This window comes from Thalassophryne amazonica, chromosome 8 (assembly GCF_902500255.1).
Source record: "Thalassophryne amazonica chromosome 8, fThaAma1.1, whole genome shotgun sequence".
Taxonomy (NCBI): Eukaryota; Metazoa; Chordata; class Actinopteri; order Batrachoidiformes; family Batrachoididae; genus Thalassophryne; species Thalassophryne amazonica.
The window spans coordinates 50,859,515-50,886,177 of NC_047110.1; the positions used below are offsets into that span (position 1 = coordinate 50,859,515).

The 26,663-nt window shown below is 46.8% G+C and overlaps 2 protein-coding genes across 4 annotated transcripts in view; one reads left to right on the forward strand and one right to left on the reverse strand.

Annotated features, from left to right (window-relative positions):
• fan1 (FANCD2 and FANCI associated nuclease 1) overlaps window positions 1–9,155 on the reverse strand; it is a 32,875-nt gene extending 23,720 nt beyond the window's left edge. For both annotated transcript variants that reach the window (XR_004562190.1, XM_034176211.1), the window contains exons 1-6: window positions 8,066–9,155; window positions 7,837–7,977; window positions 5,039–5,240; window positions 4,723–4,956; window positions 4,483–4,614; window positions 4,254–4,362 (exon numbers count right to left, since the gene is read on the reverse strand). Coding sequence is in view for 1 of the 2 variants with exons in the window: in XM_034176211.1 (XP_034032102.1) it covers window positions 4,254–4,362; window positions 4,483–4,614; window positions 4,723–4,956; window positions 5,039–5,240; window positions 7,837–7,977; window positions 8,066–9,155 (1,908 nt within the window). In the remaining variant the exon portion in view is untranslated. The remainder of the gene's footprint in view (window positions 1–4,253; window positions 4,363–4,482; window positions 4,615–4,722; window positions 4,957–5,038; window positions 5,241–7,836; window positions 7,978–8,065) is intronic.
• Window positions 9,156–12,176: 3,021 nt separating this feature from the next.
• apba2a (amyloid beta (A4) precursor protein-binding, family A, member 2a) overlaps window positions 12,177–26,663 on the forward strand; it is a 63,440-nt gene continuing 48,953 nt past the window's right edge. For both annotated transcript variants that reach the window (XM_034176212.1, XM_034176213.1), the window contains exons 1-2: window positions 12,177–12,303; window positions 15,282–16,540. In XM_034176212.1, coding sequence (XP_034032103.1) covers window positions 15,305–16,540 — 1,236 coding nt within the window. In that variant the 5' untranslated portion in view covers window positions 12,177–12,303; window positions 15,282–15,304. The remainder of the gene's footprint in view (window positions 12,304–15,281; window positions 16,541–26,663) is intronic.

A 26,663-nucleotide genomic window follows, 5' to 3' on the forward strand; every position in this document is an offset into this window, starting at 1 on the left:
TAAGCTGGAGAAACATCTCAAGGATGATTGGTGGAAACAGGATTCACCCGACCTCAACTATGAGCTCTTACTTTTTATTTTTAATACATGGTAAATGAATGCTCATTGACTCATCAGGCCATTATTATTGCTCATTCTGGATGCCATTTATATAGTGCTTCCATCTGCATCAGATGCTCAAAGTGCTTTACAAATAATGACTCACATTCACCCCAATGTGAGGGTGAGGCCATACAAGGTACTCACTACACACTGGGAACAACTAGGGGATTAACGACCTTTCCCAAGGGCCCTTAGTGACTTTCCAGTCAGCCTGGGATGTGAACCAAGGATCCTCTAGTCTCAAGCCCAACGCTTTTAACCACTAGACCATCACCTCCCCTATTAAACCCCTATTAAATTAAAAAAAAAAACTTTTCTCATGTTGTCATTTATAGGTGTTGCGAGCAGAATTTTGAGGGAAAAAATGAATTTGCTCCATTTTGGAAAAAAGGCTGTAATATGTATAACAAAATGTGGAAAAAGTGAAGCGCTGTGAATACTTTCTGGATGCACTATAGCACTCTCTGAACAGCCAGCCCAGGAAGGGCACCCGCCATAAAACGTGTACCAAATTAACATGCACATCCACATCAGATGTACCACTATGGTGGCTCCAAGTGAAATAAGAAGAAGCCAAAATAATTTACTAGTCTAGAATATATAAAATATTAAATTTCTGAAATAACTGACAAAAAATACTGAAGCTTTACCATGATATTCTAATTCTTTTTACAATGCACGTGCGTGCACACACACACACACACACAGACACACACAGGTTGTCAAAATAATGTGTTAATTTTGATTAATTAATTACAGCACCACCTCGGTGACTTCGGCCTGGGTAATGGATGAGTCCGCCCCCGAGTCCCCAGTCTCTGCTTCCTCTTCGGAAGATGTGACGATGGGATTGAGGAGATCCTCGAAGTACTCCTTCCACCGCCCGACAACATCCCCAGTCAGGGTCAACAGCTCCCCACCCGCACCGTAAAACAGTGCTGGTGGAGAGCTGCTTCCGCCCCCTGAGGCGTCGGGACGGTTGCCAGAATCTCTTCGAGGCGGACCGATAGTCCTCCTCCATAGCCTCCCCGAACTCCTCCCAGACCCGAGTTTTTGCCTCTGCGACCGCACGGGCTGCGGCACGCTTGGCCTGCCGGTACCTGTCAGCTGCCTCTGGGCTCCCACCTACCAACAAAGATAAGTAGGACTCCTTCTTCAGCTTGATGGCATCCCTTACTTCCGGTGTCCACCACCGGGTTCGGGGATTGCCGCCGCGACAGGCACCAGAGACCTTGCGACCACAGCTACGAGCAACTGCATCGACAATGGAGGTGGAGAACATGGTCCACTCGGACTCCATATCTCCAACCTCCCCCGGGATCTAGGAGAAGCTCTCCCGGAGGTGGGAGTTGAAGACCTCGCTGACAGAGGGTTCCGCCAGTCGTTCCCAGCAGACCCTCACGATACGTTTGGGCCTGCCAGGTCTTACCGGCTTACTACCCTCCCAGCGGATCCAACTCACCGCCAGGTGGTGATCAGTCGACAGCTCCTTGGTGGCAAGGCTCCTGGGGTGGATGAAATCCGTCCTGAGTACCATAAGTCTCTGGATGTTGTGGGGCTGTCTTGGCTGACACGCCTCTGCAACATCGCGTGGCGATCGGGGACAGTGCCTCTGGATTGGCAGACCGGGGTGATGGTCCCTCTGTTTAAGAAGGGGGACCGGAGGGTGTGTTCCAACTATAGGGGGATCACACTCCTCAGTCTCCCCAGTAAGGGTCTATTCCAGAGTACTGGAGAGGAGAATTCGACCGATGGTCGAACCTCGGATTCAGAAGGAGCAGTGTGGTTTTCGTCCTGGTCGCGGCACACTGGACCAGCTCTACATGCTCCATCGGGTGCTCGAGGGTTCATGGGAGTTTGCCCAACCAGTCCACATGTGTTTTGTGGATCTGGAGAAGGCGTTCGACCGTGTCCCTCGGGGCACCCTGTGGGGAGTGCTCCGGGAGTACTGGGTCCGGGGTCCTTTGCTAAGGGCTATCCGGTCCCTGTACGACCGCAGCAGGAGCTTGGTTCGCATTGGCGGTAGTAAGTCAAACCTGTTTCCAGTGAACGTTGGCCTCTGCCAGGGCTGCCCTTTGTCACCGGTTCTGTTCATTATTTTTATGGACAGAATTTCTAGGTGCAGCCAGGGTGTAGAGGGGGTCTGGTTTGGGAACCACAGAATCTTGTCTCTGCTGTTTGCGGACGATGTGGTTCTGTTGGCTTCGTCAAATCAGGACCTTCAGCGTGCACTGGGGCGGTTTGCAGCCGAGTGTGAAGCGTCCGGGATGAAAATCAGCACCTCCAAATCCGAGGCCATGGTTCTCGACCGGAAAAAGGTGCTTTGCCCTCTTCAGGTCAGTGGAGTGTCCTTGCCTCAAGTGGAGGAGTTTAAGTATCTTGGGGTCTTGTTCACGAGTGAGGGACGGCTGGAGCGTGAGATCAATAGACGGATCTCTGCAGCATCTGCAGTGATGCGGTCGCTGTATCGGACTGTCGTGGTGAAGAGAGAGCTGAGTAGGGGGGCAAAGCTCTCGATTTACCGATCGATCTACGTTCCGATCCTCACCTACGGTCATGAGATTTGGCTCATGACCGAAAGAACGAGATCGTGAGTACAAGCGGCCGAGATGAGTTTCCTCCGCAGGGTGGCTGGGCGCTCCCTTAGAGACAGGGTGAGGAGCTCGGTCACTCGGGAGAAGCTCGGAGTCGAGCCGCTGCTCCTCCACGTCGAAAGGAGTCAGTTGAGGTGGCTCGGGCATCTTTTCCGGATGCCCCATGGACGCCTCACTTGAGAGGTGTTCCGGGCACGTCCCACTGGGAGGAGGCCCCGGGGAAGACCCAGGACATGCTGGAGGGACTACATCTCTCGGCTGGCTTGGGAACGCCTTGGGGTTCCCCCGGAGGAGCTGGAGGAGGTGTGTGTGGCTCGGGAGGTCTGGGCGGCTTTGCTTGAGCTGCTGTCCCCGCGACCCGATTCCGGATAAAGCGGAAGAAAATGGATGGATGGATGGATAATTACAGCACCTATAATGCTTGTTTTTAAAAATCTCAATCACTCTTTTATCATTTTTGTTTTGACATCACTGACTTGGTCTGTAAATATGAAGACATCCAAAGATATGCAGGTTCGTAACCTGGAAACTTTAAATTGTCCGTAGGTGTGCCTGTGTGTGTGTGTGTGTGTGTGTGTGTGTGTGGGATGACAGCTGTCTTTCAAAATCATAAAAAACTTTGATATGCAAAGTGAAAATGCTACATAACACAGACACCACATTAACTGAAGTGATTTAAAAACAAATCTATACATTTTGTAGTGCAGCAAAAAATCCCACGCAGTATGTTCACAATGTCCCATTTTTGCAAAGTTCATGGACTGCACAGTTTAATTTTGCACATTATAATATCTGTCCCTCACTCCTGAACAAGACCCCGAGATACTTAAACTCTTTCACTTGAGGCAAAGACACTCCACCGACCTGAAGAGGGCAAAGCACCTTTTGCCGGTCGAGAACCATGGCCTTGGATTTGGAGGTGCTGATTTTCATCCCGGATGCTTCACACTCGGCTGCAAACCGCCCCAGTGCACGCTGAAGGTCCTGATTTGACGAAGCCCACAGAACCAAGCTGCTGCTCCTCCACGTCGAAAGGAGCCAGTTGAGGTGGCTCGGGCATCTTTTCTGGATGCCCCCTGGACGCCTCGCTGGAGAGGTGTTCTTGGCACGTCCCATCGGGAGGAAGCCCCGGGGAAGGCCCAGGACACCCTGGAGGGACTACATCGCGCAGTTGGCTTGGGAACGCCTCGGGGTTCCCCCGGAGGAGCTGGGGGAGGTGTGTGTGGATCGGGAGGTCTAGGCAGCTTTGCTTGAGCTGCTGCCCCCGCGACCTGACCTCAGATGAAGCGGAAAAACATGGATGGATGGACATTATAATATTTCTCTAATTGTTCTTGAGTCAATTTTTTTCTTCATTGTTTTTGTGCTTCTAAGATCCTGTGTATGCATTTTGCGATTTTGGTGGGGGAGGGGGGTGATATTTAAAAAAAAAAACAAAAAAAAAAACATACACACGACTAAATGTGATTAATTTGGATTAATTAAATGCAAACCTTGTAATTAATTAAATTTTGTAATCACCTAACACAAAAACTACATACGTGCTTTTATTAGTACCTCATAGCGACGTAATCTCTGCAAGATCTCCACCCCTCTGGAGAGGACACGGGTGTACACCCAGCCAGTGGTGAAACCACGTAGGAAAACAGGTAATTCATTCTGGTATCTACCCAACCACAACAATGTTATCTTTCAATAACAGACTCTATTTTGATAGAGTATATTTTTACACATATATACATATGTACTGTGTATATATACACACACACATTTGCGTCATGTTCACCTAAGATTATGGTTCCTCCTCAGCTCTTCCCAGGCACTTTTAGCAGCTGTGTAAAGCTCCAGGGCTTCTTCCCACTGACCTGCTTGCATAGCTAAAGTCAACTCTTGTAGAGCTCGCATAGCTGCCTCATATCTGTAGTAAATGTCCCAAAGATTGTTCATTAGAATTCAATTTCTATCTAGATTAAAAACAAACATGGCAAACAACAAAAACATTTTAAAGATATTAGCAATTTCACACCTGATCAAGTCCGCCCTGTCTTGAAAAATCTTGACTGTGCGCTGCACTTGGTAGTCTGGGAAGGCTAGACGTCCTGATTTAACCAGTAGGATTGTGAAGAGCTGGCCCTGTCCACCAGATGCCATCTCCTCCTCATCCACAGAGTCCGTCAGAGAAAATAGCAGAAGGATACGGGAGAAAACAGCCCGAGGACCCCGACACAAACGCACACAGGATCCTGCAAGCTGCTGCGCTCTTTGAGATCAGAGAAAAGAAAGGTGAAACATGATGGAAACACTCGAGCTGTGTATGAACGAGATATAACTGATCAACACACTTTTTAAGGATGACACCACTAATGCTGTTCTGACCAGGGGTCAGAGAGAAGAGGGACTTCTGCTTGCTGAGGCGAAGAAGTCCATCCACTATCTGCTGTTTTTGAGTAGTAGAACTGCTGAGATGGAAGGTCTTAGCCAGAACTTTGAGTTCAGGAGCTGGCAGGAGTTCCAGAGCTTCTGCTACATCCTGAAGATCACTCTCTGTGTGACATGGAAAAACAGCACTGGTTTGTAATAACATATTGATGGTGAATGCTAGGGGTGGTGGAGTGCTTAAACTAACACACACTACACTGAGTTTTCAATGTGACTCTGAATCTGTATCACATTTGATGCCTTCACTTTCCAATCTTGGTTCCTCTGTTCACCCTTCAGTACACTCCTGAGGAGTAAAAGTTTCATTTTAGGAGGTCAAAGCATCATTAACTAACTCTGCTGGAATATAAAAAACTAAAAAAATAAACGACAACTTGGAATCAACCAGTATCTTTTTTCTGTCAGCAGTACCTTAAGGAGGATTTTCTAGTTCATCCAACCAGTCATAGGGCGTGAGGCTGGGTACACCCTGGACAGGATGCCAGTCTGTCGCAGGGCCACATGTAGACAAACAAACAGTCACACACCAATGGTCAATTTTGAGGCTTGCATGTCTTTGAAAGTGTGAGGAAGCTGGAGTACCTGGAGGAAACCCACCCAAACACAGGGAAAACATGCAAACACCACACAGAAAGGACCAGGTGGGAAGCAATCCCACAACCTTCTTGCTGTGAGGCAACAGTGCTAACCACTAAGTCACAGTGTTGCCACAAGATCAGTATAATCTGCCTAAATTTTCTTAAAAACAAACAAAAAAATGCCCTGCCATCTGACATTTGAATGCTTCCATCTACATGTTATGCGTGACACAAGTTAAAAACATAGATATTTTCTTCTTGCACCTTTGTCTGAATTAGGACTGCAACTAACAATTACTTTCAGAATTATTTGAGAAAATAATAAATTAATTGAGTGATTAGTCATTCATAAAATGTCAGGAAATGGTGGGGGGAAAAAATGTTGCCGGAGCCCAAGATGATGTCTTCAAATGTCTTGTTTGGACCCCAGCCCAAAGATAATTCACTTTACTATATTTTCCACGGTATAAGTCACATTTTATTTTGTTTTTATTTATTTATTTAGTATGGGAGTATGGAATAGCCCCAACATGTAGCGTTACAGCTGCTGTAACTCTAACTTCATACAGGAAAAAAAAAAAAGGTGAGTTGTACTACAGGGTGACTTATATTTGGGTGTTTCCCCTCTTCAAGAGGCATGTCTGAATACTCTGGACAATACAGTACTGCCACAGAGGTGTAAAGAAATGAGTGAACAAATTCACAATTCTGGAATTCACAATTTTTCATATATCATGAAGTTTTTATAGGATTCATATCCTGATAGGCAAGAACTGAATTAGTTTTCAAGGTCAAAGTCAGGAAAAATCTTGGAAAGTCCCTGTCCTTTAACACTGAACAAATTTTTAAAAATTCATACCTGTCAAAACAAAATCCAATTTCTTTCATATTTCTTTCATTTCATATTCATTATTCTGTTACATATTTACCTACACCACCAAAATTGGATGGAGGTTCCAATTTTATGCCTGTTTGTCTGTCTCCCAGTTATTAATCGGAAACCAAAAAGCAATGACAAATTGTAAAGACAACCAATGTTCTGTAAAAACTAGGTGAAAAAAAATTCAAAAACCAAAAAAGTTGGGAAAAAAAAACCCTGACAACACCACAAAAAAAAAAAAAAAAACTTTGATTCAAGTGCATCTAAATACATACTCGTGACATCTACACATCTAATGCAGCTTATGAAAAGCCACTTTTAACGGGACCTTCACCTTGAAAAGTTTTTCAAAGGTAAAAATTTGTGGAATTAGAAACTATGTAATGTTGGTAGAGGTTTGCACTCTAAGAGCGCAGTGCTCTAATTTCTTTTTAGAGATGATTCCTAACAATTCATTTATTATCAAAATAGCTGACAGTTAATACTATAGTTGATTAATAATTGATTAGTTGGATAATTCGGCAGCCCATCATTATAGGCCACAGTTGGTAACATGTTATGACCAGTGATGGGCTCAGGTCATTAAAGAAGTTGCAAAGAGTCAAGACAATTACAATAATAGGGATGATGGTCCAGTTTTCATCCATACTGGGATCTACATAGGTTGAGGTGAATGGAAGAATTTCTTTTCAGTCATTCAAACATAACAATAACATAACATGACCTTCTTGGCTGACATTAGCAGAAGGCCTTGAACAATTACATTTACATGTGGTGCTTGCAGCAATCAACCGTTTAACCTTAGGAGGGCTAAATGTACAATACACAAGTGAAATTATCTGATCATATTTAATATATTTATACTGGTCATATATAATTATCGAGTATGCTGGAGGCTGCAAGCATCTGGCTCTCAGGCCACCAATTTGTGAACTCTGATAAACTGTAAGTTTTTTGTTTTTTTTGCTACTACTTATGAAAGAAAGGCCCTTCTGCCTCTCCTTTGTTTTGACTTGGGGTCACCCAACAGATCAGAGGTGGATCTGCATGTTGATTTGACACGTTTTACACGCGATGCTCTTCCTGATGCAACTCCATATTGCATGGAGGAGGGTTATTGAACTAGGAAACTTTCACACTGGAAACAAGCGCAATTAACCGCTTAGCCACTGACCTATGCTTTTGGCTACCACCTGTAATATTCCAAAATAAAGGTCTAAAATCTAAAAACAGTGTCATTTACCTGTCTGTAGAAAACCACACTCCACCAGCTCCTGAGCAACAGGTTCCAGATCAGAGCTTATTTCTTCATAATCCAGTTTATTTACTTGAAGCCAGTTAAGTTTCCTCTGAAACAGGCGCACATACAGCTTCTGTCCCATGACTTTAAGTAGGGAAAAAAATGTGTATGAGAAATCAAATATTACAACTGGTTTTGATTTTACATGTAAGTGATACTTAAGCGTGCGTACCTGAAAGTTTCTCAAACGTGTGCACGAGTGACAAGTCGTCCTCATTGAACAATGTCCTGTCATCCTCATTCTCTAGCACAGCCTCTACTACAGTGCAGAAGTTGCGGAGATAGTAGGGGAGCCACGGGGGATGAGACATCTCTACCTGCTGATCAGTGGTGGTTTTCTCTGCACTAGTCCCAGTGTTGATCCCTGACGCCTCATCTGAAGTACCACCAAAAGGGGGATCACAAAGAGAAGATACCTGACCTCTACACTGGTCCGTGTCAGTCATCTCAGCTGCGCTGCCTGTAAACAGATCAGAGTCTTGCGTCTCTTTGTTGCTTACATCATTTCTTGCTCTCTTTAGAAAACCATAAACCCTGCTTGTGGACTGTGCTTTCTTTTTTCTCTTCACTGGCGAGGAGGAAGAGGACACCAGGTTGTGGAAGGTCTCCGATTTGGATGCTTTTGGATCAAGAACGTGTGCCTTTTCTAAATGTGACATTGATTTTAATTCCTCAGACCCAGTTTCTGTCACATCGTTGTCTCCCGAACTCTCCATCTCCATCAGAAAGTTTTCTTTCTGTGAGCTATTCAGTGTCTCAGAAATTTGTGTCTCTTTTTCATCGTGCTTGTTCTCTGTCCTCTCCGGAAGGTTACACCTCTTGGACAGCTTGGATGAAAGACTTCCCAGGTCGAGTGTTCTGATGACAGACTTACTGCTCATCTCCTGTGGCAGCTGGTGAAAGTTGCTCTTCTTAAAATAAGGGCTGGTCTTCATGTCGTCCTTTTCTGGCTCTGTGGACTTTGGTGGAGTCTTTGTGGGTGACAGCGGGATGTTTGGCACATTATGACTCACCGAGGCTGCACTGTGGTCTCTCTCAAAGTTGTGACACTGCAGGTCAATGTGCTGGTTGATGGTGTTCTTTGGCACCAGCTGGCCACAGAGAGGACAGGCCACCCTGGAGGGCTGACTGCTGAAGAAGCTGCTGATTGGGGTTGTGGTGGCAGCTTTGGCACAAAGTCCACCTTTAACACCACCTTTCTTCTTGTTCTTGGACAGCGACAAACTTCGCTTGTGTTTTCCTTTGTTGGTCCTCTCGGTCATGATGAAGGCGGCAGCTGCAGAGTCACAACAAGCAGATATTTTCCTACAAGCTACATGTTCATGTTTGTAGCATCTTCAGAAAGCCTGTCCAGTAGCCGAACTTTACTTAGCAGACATGCTAACCTGTCTCATTAACTATTCGCAAAGAGACGTCTTAATAAAATCTATTAAAAATAAATGTATGCCATTTTATATATTTATTTGAAAGGCTGTCACTCGGTAAAAAAATAAAATAAAATAACAAAAAACTAGCTAGCAGTGCAAAGAGCGCAAATAATACCGCTTCACAGGCTAAAGCAACAGAGCACAGAACGACTTTTCGATCGTGTTGCCAGATCCTAGGAAAGAAACAGGCGCTAAAGAAGTGATTTGTTTATATACAAAAAGCTCAAAATTAGAAATGACCTAAAAATGTGCAACTCAGCGTGTTTTAAATTTTAATAATAATAATTAATAGTGATGATGATGTAAGAATAAGAATATGATTAATTCCCTTCAGCAGTTTTAGATCTTTTTTTCACAAGTCAAATTCATAGAAATATAACCCCAAGCTTAACTTCCTAAGAAGAACGGACAGTCAAGTCATTCTCAAGTCATTAATCTGCAAGTCCCAAATCAAATCTCAAATCAGCTTGCAATAAACAATTGGTGGTCATTATGACTTGAGATTTGACTTGGGACTTGCTGATTCATGACTTGAGAGTGACTTGATGGTGACTTTGTCCCACGTCTGCTGACTTCATGTTGGGTAATTTGCTACCATAGATGGTGATAGGGCATTACTGTGTAGATACAGGGAGCAAGTCCAAAAAAGTAACAATATTTTTGAAAAGAAGTTGAAAAGAGACTGTGACCGCACGTTTCGCCACAAAAACCTATAATTTATGGACCTGGCAACACTTATTCATCAGGGTTGCCAGATCTCCACAAAGAACGCTGCGCATTTCAAGATCAACAGAACAATACCTTTGAAGTCTTGCTCTTGCAAAAGAATCTCTGATAATGAGGCCATCAAAGGACTCCAAGAGACAGACAGAGAGAGAGAGAGAGAGAGAGAGAGAGAGAGAGAGAGAGAGAGAGAGAGAGAGTGTGTGTGTACTATAACATTTAAGCATCTTGAAATCCAAGGTTGGGTAGGATTACTTTGAAAGAATACATGTGGATTACATGTATGTGTGTACATACATTTGGATTACTTGTAATCTGATTACTTTTGGATTACATTTCAAAGTAATCCTACCCAACCTTGTTGAAATCTTGCAAACGTGATCAAATTGCATGTATTTTGCTTTTGTTTTGAGATTTGTGTTATATGGCTGGGGGGGCCTGGCTGCCGGTTTGTTTGTCTTTTTGTTTTCCTCCCAGGTGGCGTGCATTTGGGACTGAGTGGCTGTGTTGCTGAGGCTGTCAGGACCTCACCCTGATCACCTGCGACTCGTCAGGACTCACAGCTGAGGTGCATCTGGATGGATTGGAGCATGTTGGCATTTAAGACTGGAGTGCACAGTGTGTATTTGCCAGAGACTCGACCTTGTGACCAGACGGGTGAGATCGTCGTCTTGGGAGCCATCTCATCAGCAGCGGACGCTGAGAATGTCCAGGTTTGATGCACGGTCTGTGAAAGAGGAGGGGGTGAGGTCTCACGCTCGTCAGCACACTTCCTGAGACTCGGTTGTTGCGGCCACCTGGGGGGTGTCGGCGGGGTCCTTGGGTCCGAAACAGCTTCTGGCTCCGGACCGTTAGCGCTGCTGGGAGCGCACCACGCCAGGCCGCACCTTTCTGTTATTACATTTTCACTGTTATGTATTAAATTCAGTTATCCTTTGTACCGTGCTCTGCTTATTTCATACTGGGTCCTTCAAACGCTGGTCGGTTCTCCGAGCTGCGTCCGACACATAACAATTTGGTTTAGACACAGATGTAGCCAGCCCCCCCCCCCCCCCCGCTCTACTCTCTTTTCTACTCTTCTATTTTACTCTTCCTTTTTAAATATCTAACTATACCTTAGTATATTAGCATAGTTCCACCTAAGAATTGCAATATAATATATAAGATTATACCTTACTGAATTTTCATGTACTGTATTAAAATATTTAGTAGCAGTTTTCCTTTGAAATAACATGATTTATTCATTTTAAGGTGATTACGTATATGATATTATGAATTTGGCTTGTAAAATAAATGTGCAGGTAAGTCCCTTCGGCTGCTCCCTTGTTTGCACTCAGGGTCGCCACAGCAAATCCAAGGTGGGTCTGCATGTTGAATTGGCACAGGTTTTACGCCGGATGCCCTTCCTGACGCAACTCCACATTACATGGAGAAATGTGGCAGGGGTGGGATTTGAACCCGGAACCTTCTGCACTGAAACCAAGCAGATTAACCACTTGGCATTGTAAAATAAATGTGTAAGCCACAAAATTTAAGAAGGGATTGCACAGTATTATAATTATTTTTATCCTTATAGTAGGAGCAGTGGCAGTATTACAGTTAAAAAAGAAAAAAAACACTATTATGTGCTTGCTCATTTGGGGGCATTTTTGAACAGCCTGTTGACAAAGCCCACAATCAAATTCACCTGTGGAATCAGTCGTTATTATTGTTTAAATTGCGGAACTGGCTCAAATTTCAAACTTAATATAGAATATGAGCCCACCGACCCACAAAAAGCTATTTTTAAGACTTTACAGAAAATACCTAAATTGCTTAAAATAAGCGAACCTGGCAACAGTAATCGGGCTCAAAAACAGGTTGTTAAATGCAAAAATAAATAAATAAAATAAAAAAATAAAAATATGTAGTGTATTTTAATTTTCATGTCTGAACGCATCCTACAAATATTGAAATGTGGTGGGAATATGACTACAATCCTTTTAAAACAAACTAAAATAAAACTGTAAATGCATTCCGCCCTAAATTTTACTACATAGGATTCAAGATTGTTTTAGCTCTTTAAATGGTTGTTTGTTTGTCCCCCCCGCGTTGATCAACTGGTCAGTTATTTATGTTTAATAATGCTTTCATCAGCAGTGAGCACATGACGAGGGTGTATTGTCTAAACAGGTTCCCGGGCTGCTGTGCAGCTTTTATTCAAAAATCACCATTCTGGAGAGCTGATCCGATCGGGATCACCACAGCAGCTTTAATGCTGGTAAGTGGCCTGACTGATCTGTGAAATCATGGACAGATGTTTGCATGATGCAGAGGTGCGCCGACCTGTTAATGCAATAAGAGAGCTGCTGTGCAGCAGCAGCCGTCAGCGCGCTGCGGGCTTCAGGCTTCAAATCAAGGTCGATGTGAATTGCAGCAGTGGAATAACTGCATGTTCCCGGACTGTTTGGACTCACTGCTACTGCAAAGGCTGCAGGGAAATCATACAGCGGATCATTTTATCGACATTTTGTCAGATAGAAATGCGTGCACTCCTTGGCGAGGGGGGGGGGGGGGGGGGGTCCGGTGCAGAGACCCTGCAGCTGCATGCGTCACAAAATCAGCCTATATTTACACAAATAGGTCATGGACTGTGGAATCTTAAGACAATATAATTAATTGGCAGTTCAGCACCATGGAGAGGTCATGTTTAGGTTTGTGCTGGAGCGGATTAGTTTAATACCATAATCTCATTTGCATTATTATGATCAGACCTAAATAATGACCACAGACTTCAGAACAAACGCCATTGTTGTGTCACTTCATGCTGCAACAACAATAAATAAGCACAGTCCAATCAAGTCAAAACTAGACACAATTAAAGCACGTTTAGCACTTAAAGTCTGGATTTTTAGGTCCGCCAAGGACATAATCATTGGTGTCTATTTAGTTGTCTGTCTGTTAGCAGGATTACATCAAAACTACTGCACGGATTTTGACAAAATTTTCACCACATAGGCCATGGAAGACTAAATTGAATTTTGGAGGTGATCCAGATACAGATTCTGGATCAAGATTTCACTTTATACACACTTTCAAGGTTTACGTCTAAACTACTTCATGGATTCTCACCAAATTTTCACCACAGATTAGGGCATGGAAGACCCCACTGAATTTTGGAGGTGATCTAGATCCGGATCGGCGGATGTCAGAAATCTCAGATTGCTCTTGTTTAATTTGTTTTATTTTGCTGCAACATAATCAGACGTGTGGAAATTGTGATAGCTGAAAGAAGGAGCAACAATTTCCCATTTTGATAATGCATCAGCATGCCACTTTATTTCTCCCCTTTTGCACAATTCACAGACCTTTTATAACAGCTTGACCCCGCCCATTCATCGCACAGGAATTCTGACAGGAAAAACACCATGGCGCATTGAAACAGGTTGTCATATGTAAAGCAGGAATACACGTTGCAGTCACCTGTTAAGGGTCAAGACAGGAAACAGCAATATACAAGACAGCTTGTTATATGCATAGCAGGAATATACATTGGCAATTACCCACACAGGGGCAGAGACAGGAAACATCAATATGCACACCTCAGCATGTTAACACATGCAGAACAGAGGGCACACTCTAACACTTTGGTATGTGATTTGCACATCTGGGTGTGTTACCACATATCAAACAGGAAACATACTTGGTATGGTGAATTATGTCCATTACGTCTTGAAAGTTCGCAATATATGTACCAGGTGAACCAACTTGAGGCGGTCCACTCAAATGTGCTCAGCTTTACCACCTATGTCGACCACAAAGTTTTTGTCCCCCATTTTCAATGCGTGAAATGGGCTGTCATATGGGGGCTACAGCTGTCCCCTGTGAGCATTATGGTGAATAAAGACATATTCCGCTGACTGCAAGCGTGAGGGAGTGTAGGAAGATGGAAGGCCGTGCTGTGACATAGGTATGTGTGCGAACAGCTTAACCTTGTCATGAAAACAGATCAAATCTCAGCTTGTATCTGAGATGTAGCTTCTGGCCATTTGTAGCTAAACTTTCAGGTCTTTTTTTTAAAAAATCCTCCTCTACACCACTTCATCATGAAGCTGTATAACTGGGGATGGAAAATGCAGAGTTTGCACTGCGCACAATTTCTCACAGCTACATAAGCCTATAACATCTTCTGGGTTGTCTGGGTGTCTTGGTGGCTTTCCTCACTCTTGTCATTCTTGCACAGTCACTCAGTTTTTGAAACCTGTCTACTCCATGCAGATTTACCATAGAGTGTCATACTGGTTGTATTTCTTTGTAATTGATGTAAATAAAGTCCAAGACACATCCAGTGACAGTTTTACCATCAGAGAGACTCGTCCACAACAACCACAAAAGACTCCAAGCTGTCATTGATGTTAAAGGGGGCAACACACCATATTAAGAACAGGGGTATGGAAACTTTTGATCAGGGCCATTTGGGAAGTTTCTGTTGCCATTGTGATTTAAAGAGTAAACACAGTTATTTGACAATAAATGGCTTCGCCCATCCACTAACCATGAGTTAAAAAATCAGTTTTTGTGTTGTCATTAATATTCTCTGATAAATGGTCAAAAAAACAAAAATTCTCCCAGGGTATATAAATGTTTGAGCACAACTGTATATCCATCTATCTCTCTCTGGGATCTGATGAATGTGTAAGTCAATATACACAGGTCTGTAATGTGTTTTGACTGTTTATGGCTTGATCATGTGACTTTTATGTGATTTCATTGGGCAGTCATTCATACTACTCAATCACAAATATTTTGTTTGACAATATATGCTTTAGATCATCCATCTTGGCTTCTTGGTTGATGAATTATATATAAAAAAGGTGTTCTTTCCCAGAGTATGTTTTCCTTGACCTTTTACCAATCTACTCCAAAGTTTAATCACCGCTATATATCTATCCAAGGAATATTTCCACCATGTTTGAAGGAAATCAGTCCAGGTATTTTTGAGTTAGTGCGCTCACGCACACATAATAGTGAAAAAAAATATCCTGCTGTTGTTATTTCACCGGCGCATTGGGTAATAATGACCCCATCATTACAAGGAATCAGCTGATGCTTTGACTATCGGAATCAAAGAGAAAAATTTGGATTCTCGTATCCATGAAATGTTCTAGGCTGTGTGACTGCAGAACACAAGTAAAAATATATCAACGCAATGCAACAATTCCAAAAATCTAATTGTTTGTTATTTATTAATGTTTGCAGGAGTGAAGGTAACTGGACCAGTTATGGCTCATGGAAAGAGGCCGGGACCTATTTCTAAAATATTGGTTCCAAGTTCTCAGTTGTGTGCCGATCCAGTAGTCACTAAGGTGAACCAAGAGGAGCACAGAGGACTGGTGAGGGAGTCACGGTGCACCTTAAAAGATGATAATGACGACAGGCTGACTCCTCCTGTTCCTGGTAACCAGCTTTTCAGGAGTTGTGATCCAGGTCCCGAGGACATGGAGGACACGTGCTCTGAGTACGACAATGTGGGATCTGACGTGGAGCAAAATTGTGATGAAGTGCTGCATTTAAGCAGAGAGGGTGTAGTGAATGTGAGGAACTTCAATCAGTACTGTCCCGAGAACAGCAGCTACATAAAGCCGGCAGAGGCTGATATTATTAATGAGCGCTGCAGTGCTGCTGAGCAGGTCACTCAAAGGCCACATCACGCCACAGAAATATGCAAGGGATCCCACAAAGATACCAAGCCTCTGAAGACAAATCGCCGATTTAGTTCACACCATCCTACTGAGGAAGAGGTACTAGGAGAGATGGAGTCGGTCCAGGAGAACAGGTATTTCCTCAGTGACACAGATGACATTGAAGAGGTTCTAGACGGAGCGAGATTCATAGAGGACTTAGAAGAGACAGGGCAAAGTCTTCCTAAACAGAGTAGCCTTTATCAAGATAATGAAAGTGAAAGATTCAGAAAGGCAGGCCATGACGGGGAAAGAGAAGGGTTTGCTCGAAATATGAGAAACAGAAATGTCCCAGGAACCAGTAAGAAGGTAGGGGGTGAGTCACCTCACATGGCTTCCAAAGAAAAGGAGAGGCACGCTAAAGGACGAGGGAGGAGGGGAGCAGGCGAGAACACTGAGCAGATCGTTTCTGGGATCAAAGGATACACCATCAACAGCGTTGAGCATCGTCCTAAGATGTCAACGAAAGACTGCAAAAAGACTGCTGCACGGACCAAAGCAAGATACACTTCCAGTAAGCAACATCCTCCTCCACCGCCTCATCACTCCCACGCTCATTCGCATGTAAGCACCCAGAGGGCCCAACTTCAAAGAGAAACTACGCCTCCTCCAACGCCTAGTCCCATTGCTAACAGTCAGGAGAGCAATCACCATTTCATCAAACCAACGCCGGACCCTCATCACACACCAGAGCACCAGAGGGAGCCAACAGAGGAACCAACAGAGGACACACCAGAGGAGATGCTGGAAAACCCCCAGCACGTGACCACGACAAAGGTTTGTGTGCTCTTATCCGCTGTGGGTTGGATTTTTTTAAGGGAGTCATATTGCACAAAACTGTATGTACTAGGAGAAAAATGTCTCACAAAACTCAGTATTTTACAGATCAGCAATAAATAAATGAATAAAAGGGGGAGGCAAATATAAATTTGTTTTACATTTGTTGAAGAACTTAAAGAACAATGAAAACAAGGAATGTTTGCTCATTGTCCCAAATGAAAACATGTTGTCCATTATTTAATTTTTTTTTTTTTTTAATGAAACAACATCCTCTTGCTTGACACTGAAGTAGCAGGTGCAACTCACAGAGCCACACCTCATGTGATTCATGTACCTTATCTGCACTGAGTTATTCCAAACAGGTATACCACTGAGGAAAAGTCTGGAAAAGACTCCAGAGTGCAGTGGAGTTTGGTCTTGCCCGTGCTGGGCTTGCTGGGCTCTGGACAGCACAGGGAAAACATGGCACGTAGACTCTGTGCCCACCTCCTCCTATTTCAGGGTGATTCTTTCTGTGTTTGGAGCCCTTTACACGTCGAGGCTGCACCAGGCTGCCTCGAGTGGAGTACAACGTGACAGAGACGATCTGCTTTTGTCATGCTCTGTTCAAGTAAACACACTATGGCTTTTTCCAGTCTAATGTGAACCTGTAACGGCTGTGATTTTACTACATCTTTGCATTCAGATTTATGCAATTATTACTTCAAAAAGACTTTACGCTTACAATAAATCTTCTTCTTTGTCTTTTGGCTGTTCCCGTTAGGGGTCGCCACAGCAGATCAATCGTTTCTATCTCACGCTGTCCTCTGTATCTTCCTCTGTCACAACAACCACCTGCATGTCCTCTCTCAGCACATCCATGAACCTCCTCTTTGGTCTCCCTCTTCTCCTCCTGCCTGGTGGCTCCATCCTCAGCATCCTTCTCCCTATATACCCTGGGTCCCTCCCCTGCACATGTTCAAACCATCTCAATCTCACCTCTCTGACTTTGTCTCCAAACCATCCCACCTGAGCTGTCCCTCTGATATGTTCATTCCTAATCTTGTCCATTCTTGTCACTCCCAAAGATAATCTCATCATCTTCAGCTCTGCCACCTCCAGCTCTGCCTCCTGTCTTTTTGTTAGTGCCACCGTCTCTAAGCCGTACAACATAGCTGGTCTCACTACTGTCTTGTAAACTTTCCCCTTCACTCTTGCTGATATTCTTCGATCACAAATCACTCCTGTCACCTTTCTCCACCCACTCCACCCTGCCTGCACTCTCTTCTTCACCTCTCTACCACACTCTCCATTACTTTGAACAGATGACCCCAAATATTTAAACTCATCTACTTTCACCACTTCTACTCCTTGTAACTGCACTATTCCACTGGGCTCGCTCCCATTCACACACATGTACTCAGTCTTGCTTCTACTGACTTTCATTCCCCTTTTCTCCAAAGCATATCTCCACCTCTCCAGACTAGACTCAACTTGCTCTCTACTCTCACTACAGATCACAATGTCATCTGCAAACATCATAATCCATGGGGACTCCTATCTGATCTCATCTGTCAACGTGTCCATCACCACTGCAAACAAGAAAGGGCTCAGAGCTGATCCTTGGTGTAATCCCACCTCCACCTTGAATGAGTCTGTCATTCTGACTGCGCATCTCACCGCTGTCACACTATTCTTGTACATGTCCTACACTACCCTAACATACTTCTCTGCCACTCCAGACTTCCTCATACAATACCACAGCTCTTCTCTTGGCACCCTATCATAAGCTTTCTCCAAGTCCACAAACACACAATGTAACTCTTTCTGGCCTTCTCTGTACTTCTCCAACAGTATTCTCAGAGCAAACATTGCATCTGTAGTGCTCTTTCTCGGCATGAAACCATATTGCTGCTCACAGATCTTCACCTTTTTTCTAAGCCTAGCTTATATTACTCTTTCCAATAACTTCATGCTGTGGCTGATCAACTTTATGCCTCTGTAGTTACTGCAGCTCTGCACATCACCCTTGTTCTTGAAAATAGGAACCAGCACACTTTGTCTCCACTCCTCAGGCATCCTCTCACTTTCCAAGATTTTATTAAACAATCTGGTTTGAAACTCTACTGCCGTCTCTCCTAGACATTTCCATGCCTCCACTGGAATGTCATCTGGACCAACTGCCTTTCCACTCTTTGTCCTCTTCATAGCAGCCCTCACTGCTTTCTTACTAATCTCTTGTACTTCCTGATTTACTCTCACCACATCATCCAGCCTTTTCTCTCGCTCATTTTCTTCATTCATCAGCTCTTCAAAATATTCCCTCCACCTTCTCAGCACACACTCCTCACTTGTCAGCACATTACCATGTGCATCTTTTACCACCCTAACCTGCTGCACATCCTTTCCAGCTCTGTCCCTTTGTCTGGCTAATTGGTACAAGTCCTTTTCTCCTTCCTTACTATTCAACTTCTTGTACAGCTCGCAATATGCCTTTTCCTGTTGGGAAGGTGTCGTAACACGGACCCGCAACAGGGGGCGCAAATGAACAGACAATGGATAAGACAAAGAGTAACAATTTAATGTTGTGAAACGCACAACTGGATACAGACAAAGATAATGCCAATTAAACACAAGGTGACGTGCGGGCAGGCTTGAAGATAGGAGACCTCTGGCGATCGGAGAGCCGGGACCCACACAGCTTCCACCACCAACGGCCTGAAGAACACCGGAGCCGCCAAGTCCTGAGTCCCCAGGTGGTCACCGTCTTCTGTTGCAGACCCTGGTACTGCTGGCAGAAGATGAAAAACAGTTAATGGTGAGTGTGTATCCACACACCCAGTAATCCTTCACCTACAGATCTTCGAGGAGGGAAAACCTCCACCTCCGATACAAAGTCACCCGTGCAGCTCCTGACAGTGGCTCCTTGGATGGAGTGAGAGGCGAAGACGTCGCAGACTCTCACTGCACGCCAATCCAAAAACACTGAATCCTCAGGAATACGGCTGCACACAGAACAATTAGTTAACACTAATCACAGCAGAGAATTACCTTAGACGGTAGCTGATTTCTCGGCGAGGAGGTGGAGTAATAATCTGGCTTTTGTAGGGACGTTGGTGATTGGTGACAGCTGGTGTAAATGAGTGACAGCTGTCACTCTCTGTCTCGGCGCCCTCTCATGCTTGAAGCCCGCAGTCCAAGCAGGGCGCCGACTGGTGGTGGTGGGCCAGCAGTACCTCCTCTTCAGCGGCCCACGAAACAGGACCCCCCCTCAACGGGCGCCTCCTGGCGCCCGACCAGGCTTGTCCGGGTGTCGGCGGTAGAAATCGGCCAGGAGGGCCGGGTCCAGGATGAAGCTCCTCTTCACCCAGGAGCGTTCTTCGGGTCCGTACCCCTCCCAGTCCACCAGATATTGAAAACCCCGGCCCTTCCGACGGACGTCCAGGAGCCGACGAACAGTCCATGCCGGCTCCCCGTCGATGATACGGGCAGGAGGTGGTACGGGTCCAGGAGTGTGCAGAGTGGTGAGGCGTGGTATGGTTTTAACCTGGAGACATGAAACACTGGGTGAATCCGCAGTGAAGCTGGGAGTTTCAGCTTCACTGCGGCCGTGCTGAGGATCTTGATTATAGGGAAAGGTCCGATGAACCGGTCTTTGAGTTTTTGTGATTCAACCTGCAGTGGGATGTCCCTAGTTGACAACCACACCTCCTGCCCAGGCTGGTATGTAGGGGCCGGGGAACGCCGGCGATCTGCATGGGCCTTAGCCCTCGTCCGGGCCTGCAACAGGGCAGAACGGGCGGTCCGGCACACCCGGCGGCACCTCCGCAGGTGGGCCTGGACCGAGGGGACCCCGACCTCTCCCTCCACAAGTGGAAACAATGGGGGCTGATACCCCAAACACGCCTCAAAAGGGGAGAGGCCGGTAGCAGATGAGACTTGGCTATTGTGGGCGTACTCGATCCAGGCCAGATGGTCACTCCAAGCCGCCGAATGCGCGGAGGTTACGCAGCGGAGGGCCTGTTCCAACTCCTGGTTCGCCCGCTCTGCCTGGCCGTTAGTCTGTGGGTGATACCCGGACGAGAGACTCACGGTGGCCCCCAGTTCCTTACAAAAACTCCTCCAGACCTGCGAGGAGAACTGGGGACCACGATCCGAAACGATGTCCGATGGTATCCCATGCAGACGCAGGACGTGGTGGACCAGGAGGTCTGCTGTCTCCTGGGCCGTCGGGAGCTTTGGGAGGGCCACGAAGTGGGCCGCCTTGGAGAACCGGTCCACTATCGTGAGGATGACGGTGTTGCCCTGGGACGGCGGGAGGCCCGTGACGAAGTCCAGGCCGATGTGAGACCAGGGGCGATGAGGCACAGGCAGGGGCTGGAGGAGGCCCCTGATCTTATGATGATCCGCCTTGCCCCTAGCACAGGTGGTACAGGTCTGGACATAGTCCCGGACGTCGGCTTCCAGTGACGCCCACCAGAAGCGCTGCTGGACCACTGCCACGGTCCTATGCACTCCGGGATGACAGGAGAGCTTGGATCCGTGGCAGAAGTCCAAGACGGCAGCCCTGGCTTCTGGTGGGACGTAGAGTCTGTTCTTAGGACTGTTCCCCGGGTCCGGGTTCCTTGCCAGGGCCTCCCGGACGGTCTTCTCCACGTCCCATGTGAGGGTGGCCACGACAGTGGACTCGGGAACGATGGTCTCGATGGGGTCTGACAACTCGGCCTTGGCTTCCTCTTCGTGCACCCGGGACAGTGCGTCGGATTGTTGGTTCCTATTCCCGGGACGGTAGGTGATCCGGAAGTCAAAGCGTCCGAAGAACAGGGACCAGCGGGCTTGCCTGGGGTTCAGCCGCTTGGCGGTCCGGATGTACTCCAGGTTCCGATAGTCCGTGAAAGGCACCGTAGCTCCCTCCAACAGGTGTCTCCACTCTTCAAGAGCCTCCTTCACCGCGAGGAGTTCCCGATTGCCCACGTCATAGTTACGTTCAGCGGGGGTCAACCTGCGGGAAAAGTAGGCACATGGATGGAGAACCTTGTTGGACTCCCCGCTCTGGGACAGAACGGCTCCTATCCCTGAGTCAGAGGCATCCACCTCCACTATGAACTGGCGAGTAGGATCAGGCTGCACCAGAACTGGTGCAGACGAAAACTGGCGTTTCAACTCCCTAAACGCGGCTTCGCACCGATCCGACCAGGTGAAGTGGACTTTAGTGGAGGTCAGGGCAGTCACGGGGCTAACAACCTGACTGTAACCTTTAATGAACCTCTGGTAGAAATTTGCAAAGCCGAGGAACTGTTGCAGCTTCCTACGGCTTGTTGGTTGGGGCCAATCTCTCACCGCCGCAACCTTGGCCGGATCCGGGGCGACGGAGTTGGAGGAGATGATGAACCCCAGGAAGGACAAAGAAGTGCGGTGGAACTCACACTTCTCGCCCTTCACAAACAACCGGTTTTCTACTAACCGCTGCAGGACCTGACGTACATACTGGACATGAGTCTCAGGGTCCGGAGAAAAGATGAGTATATCATCCAGATATACGAAGACAAACCGGTACAGGAAGTCCCGCAAGACATCATTAACCAATGCTTGGAACGTCGCGGGGGCATTAGTGAGGCCGAACGGCATGACCAAGTACTCAAAATGACCTAACGGGGTGTTAAATGCTGTCTTCCATTCGTCTCCCTTCCGGATCCGAACCAGGTGGTACGCATTCCTAAGATCTAGTTTGGTGAACATTTTGGCTCCATGCAGGGGCGTGAACACCGAATCCAACAGGGGCAACGGGTATCGATTGCGAACCGTAATCTCGTTCAGCCCTCTGTAGTCAATGCATGGACGGAGTCCGTCGTCTTTTTTACCCACAAAAAAGAAACCCGCACCCATCTGGGAGGTGGAGTTCCGAATCAACCCGGCGGCTAAGGAGTCCCGGATGTAGGTCTCCATCGATTCGCGTTCCGGACGTGAGAGGTTGTACAATCTACTGGACGGGTACTCAGCGCCCGGGATCAAATCGATGGCACAATCGTACGGTCGGTGCAGGGGAAGAGTGAGTGCCAGATCTTTGCTGAAGACGTCAGCAAGATTGTGGTACACCTCGGGCACCGCCGTCAGATTGGGGGGGACTTTGACCTCCTCTTTAGCTGTGATTCCGGGTGGAACCGAGGATCCAAGACACTCCCGGTGGCAGATTTCGCTCCACTGCGTCACCACCCCAGACGGCCAATCAATCCGGGGATTGTGCTTCACCAGCCATGGAAATCCCAGAATCACTCGGGAGGTAGAAGGTGTCACAAAAAACACGATCTCCTCCCTGTGATTCCCAGACACAACCAAGGTCACGGGCTGTGTCTGATGTGTAATTAACGGGAGTAGAGTGCCATCTAGTGCTCGCACCTTCAATGGTGAAGGCAGAGCCACCAGAGGAAGCCCTACTTCCCTGGCCCATCTGCTATCCAGTAGATTCCCTTCTGACCCCGTGTCTACCAATGCTGGGGCGTGAAGGGTTAAATCCCCACTCAGGATTGTTACTGGGATTCGTGCTGATTTATGGGTTTTCCCCGTGTACATATTATGGCCCACCCTTAACCCAGTTCCTAAGGATGGGCGTTGGAGTTTGATCGTTTGGGGCAGTCTTTTAACCTGTGCTCACAAGAGCCACAGAAAAAACACTCCCCGCGGGCCAGCCTCCTTTGTCTGATATTTGATTTTAATTTGGCCCTGCTCGTGTCCATAGCTTCGTCAGCAGGGGGAGCTGTTGCCACACGGAGCCCTCTGGCAGTGGAACGTGGGGAAGACGACACCCTTTCGGACCCGGAGGAAAGAGGAACGGCTTGAGCCCGACCACGCCCCCCGGCCTGCTCCCGACGGTGTTCATTCAACCGGTTGTCTAAGCGTATAACCAAATTGATAAGCCCGTCGAAATCTTGCGGTTCCTCCTTAGCCAGCAGATGCTCCTTCAGGACCGGAGACAGTCCGTTTACGAAGGCGGCGCGGAGCGCAACATTATTCCAGCCGGACCTCGCAGCCGCGATGCGGAAGTCGACTGCATAATCAGCTGCGCTTCGGCGCCCCTGTCTCATTGACAGCAGCACGCTCGAGGCGGTCTCGCCTCTGTTGGGATGATCAAACACCTGTTTGAATTCCCGTACAAACCCAGCGTATGACGTCAGGAGCCACGAATTCTGTTCCCAAAGCGCCATAGCCCAGGTGCGTGCCTCACCTCGAAGCAAATTAATCACATAAGCCACCCGGCTGGCATCTGATGCGTACATAATGGACGCTGTGCAAAAACGAGCGAACACTGCATTAAGAAGTCTGCGCACGTTTCGACACAGCCTCCGTACGGTTCTGGAGGGCTTATGTAAGCTTCAGGGGACGGTGGGGGGGTTTGTTGAATGGCCAGTGGAACGTCTGTCTGTGGCCCAGAGCCAGCAGGAGGAGTCACTGCAGCAGCGCTCGAGTCGCGCGCTTCCATTCTGGCGGTGAGAGCCTCCACCCTCCGATTGAGGACTACATTCTGCTCGGCTACCAGATTTAACTGAGCGGTGAAAGCGGTAAGGATTTGCTGCAGATCACTTACCACGCCTCCTGCTGACGCCTGCGCTCCTTGTTCTCCCATTGGCTGTTCAAGCTGTGGTTGACGCCCCTCGGGATCCATGACGAATGGCCGAGAAATTCTGCTGGGAAGGTGTCGTAACACGGACCCGCAACAGGGGGCGCAAATGAACGGACAATGGATAAGACAAAGAGTAACAATTTAATGTTGTGAAACGCACAACTGGATACAGACAAAGATAATGCCAATTAAACACAAGGTGACGTGCGGGCAGGCTCGAAGATAGGAGACCTCTGGCGATCGGAGAGCCGGGACCCACACAGCTTCCACCACCAACGGCCTGAAGAACACTGGAGCTGCCAAGTCCTGAGTCCCCAGGTGGTCACCGTCTTCTGTTGCAGACCCTGGTACTGCTGGCAGAAGATGAAAAACAGTTAATGGTGAGTGTGTATCCACACACCCAGTAATCCTTCACCTACAGATCTTCGAGGAGGGAAAACCTCCACCTCCGATACAAAGTCACCCGTGCAGCTCCTGACAGTGGCTCCTTGGATGGAGTGAGAGGCGAAGACATCGCAGACTCTCACTGCACGCCAATCCAAAAACACTGAATCTTCAGGAATACGGCTGCACACAGAACAATTAGTTAACACTATCACAGCAGAGAATTACCTTAGACGGTAGCTGATTTCTCAGCGAGGAGGTGGAGTAATAATCCGGCTTTTGTAGGGACGTTGGTGATTGGTGACAGCTGGTGTAAATGAGTGACAGCTGTCACTCTCTGTCTCGGCGCCCTGTCATGCTTGAAGCCCGCACTCCAAGCAGGGCGCCGACTGGTGGTGGTGGGCCAGCAGTACCTCCTCTTCAGCGGCCCCACACAACATTTCCTTCACTTTTGCCACTTCTCTTTTTGCCTCACACCACATCTCCTTGTACTCCTGTCTACTTTCTTCATCTCTCCGACTATCCAAAACTTTTTCGCCAACCTCTTTCTCCTTATGCTTTCCTGGACCTCTTCAGTCCACCACCAAGTCTCCTTGTCTTCCTTCCAATGTCCAGATGTCATACCCAGTACTGTCGTAGCTGTCTCCCTCACCACATCTGCAGTACTTTTCCAGTTGTCCAAAATGCTTCCCCTCCAACCAGTGCTTCTCTCACCTGCTCGCTAAATTTCACACAACAGTCTTCCTCCTTCAGCTTCCACCATCTCATCCTTTCTTGAGCTCTCACTGTCTTCTTCTTCTTCTTTACCTCTAAAGTCATCCTACAAACAACCATCCTATGCTGTCTAACGACACTCTCTCCTGCCACCACCTTGCAGTCTCTGATTTCTTTTAGCTTGCATCTCCTATAAAGAATGTAGTCCACCTGTGTGCACCTTCCTCCACTCTTATATGTTACCCTGTGCTCCTCCCTTTTCTTAAAGTAGGTATTCACCACAGCCATTTCCATCCTTTTTGCAAAATCAACTACCATCTGTCCTTCCCCATTCCTATCCTTGATACCATATCTACCCATTACTTCCTCATCACCTCTGTTCCCTTCACCAACATGCCCATTGACGTCTGCTCCTATCACCACTCTTTCATGCTTGGGCACACTCTCCACCACCTCATCTAACACACTCCAGAAATCTTCTTTCTCCTTCATCTCACAACCTACCTGTGGGGCATATGCACTGATGATATTCATCATCACCCCTTCAATTTCCAACTTCACACTCATCACCCTGTCAGACACTTGTTTAACCTCCAACACACTTTTAACATACTCTTCCTTTAAAATGACCCCAACACCATTTCTCTTCCTGTCCTCATCATGGTACATCACCTTGTACCCACCGCCGATGCTCCTGCTCTTACTTCCCTTCCACTTGGTCTCTTGCACACAAAATATGTCTACCTTTCTCCTCTCCATCATATCAGCCAGCTCTCTCCCTTTACCAGTCATACTACCAACATTCAAAGTCCCCACTCTCATTTCCACCCTTCTAGTTTTCTTCTTATCCCACTGTTTGTGGAATCTTTCTCCTCCTCTTCTTCGTCATCTTCGCCCAGCAGTAGCCCAATTTCCACCGGCACCCTGTTGGGCAACAGCACCGGTGGCAGACGTTGTTAACCCGGGCCGCGACCGATCCGGTATGGAAATTTGATTCTTAGTCTGCATAGTTGGTTGGCTTGTTTTACGCCGGATGCCCTTCCTGACGTAACCCTCTTCATTTATCCGGGCTTGGGACCGGCACTCAGAATGTACTGGCTGCACACCCCATGTGGCTGAGTTGCTTACAATAAATTTGTGTTTCACATTATTATTTCAACTTTGTAATTCATCTGCCGGGAATTAAAGTTAAACATCCTTAAAGTCCCATAATGTTTGTTTTAGATTTATGTTACGTGTGTTGGAAGTCCACATTTGGAGTCGGTTTGCTGTGTGAGTGTCTGTGCTCTTTGTGACATGCCCACACACTCTGTGGTACAGGGACAAAGAGACATGCCCTCTCTCTAAATGGACACGGACATGTTCTGCGTTGAGCAGACCATGTGCCCACTTTGGGCACTTAAAGATATAGAAATAGATTAGAAA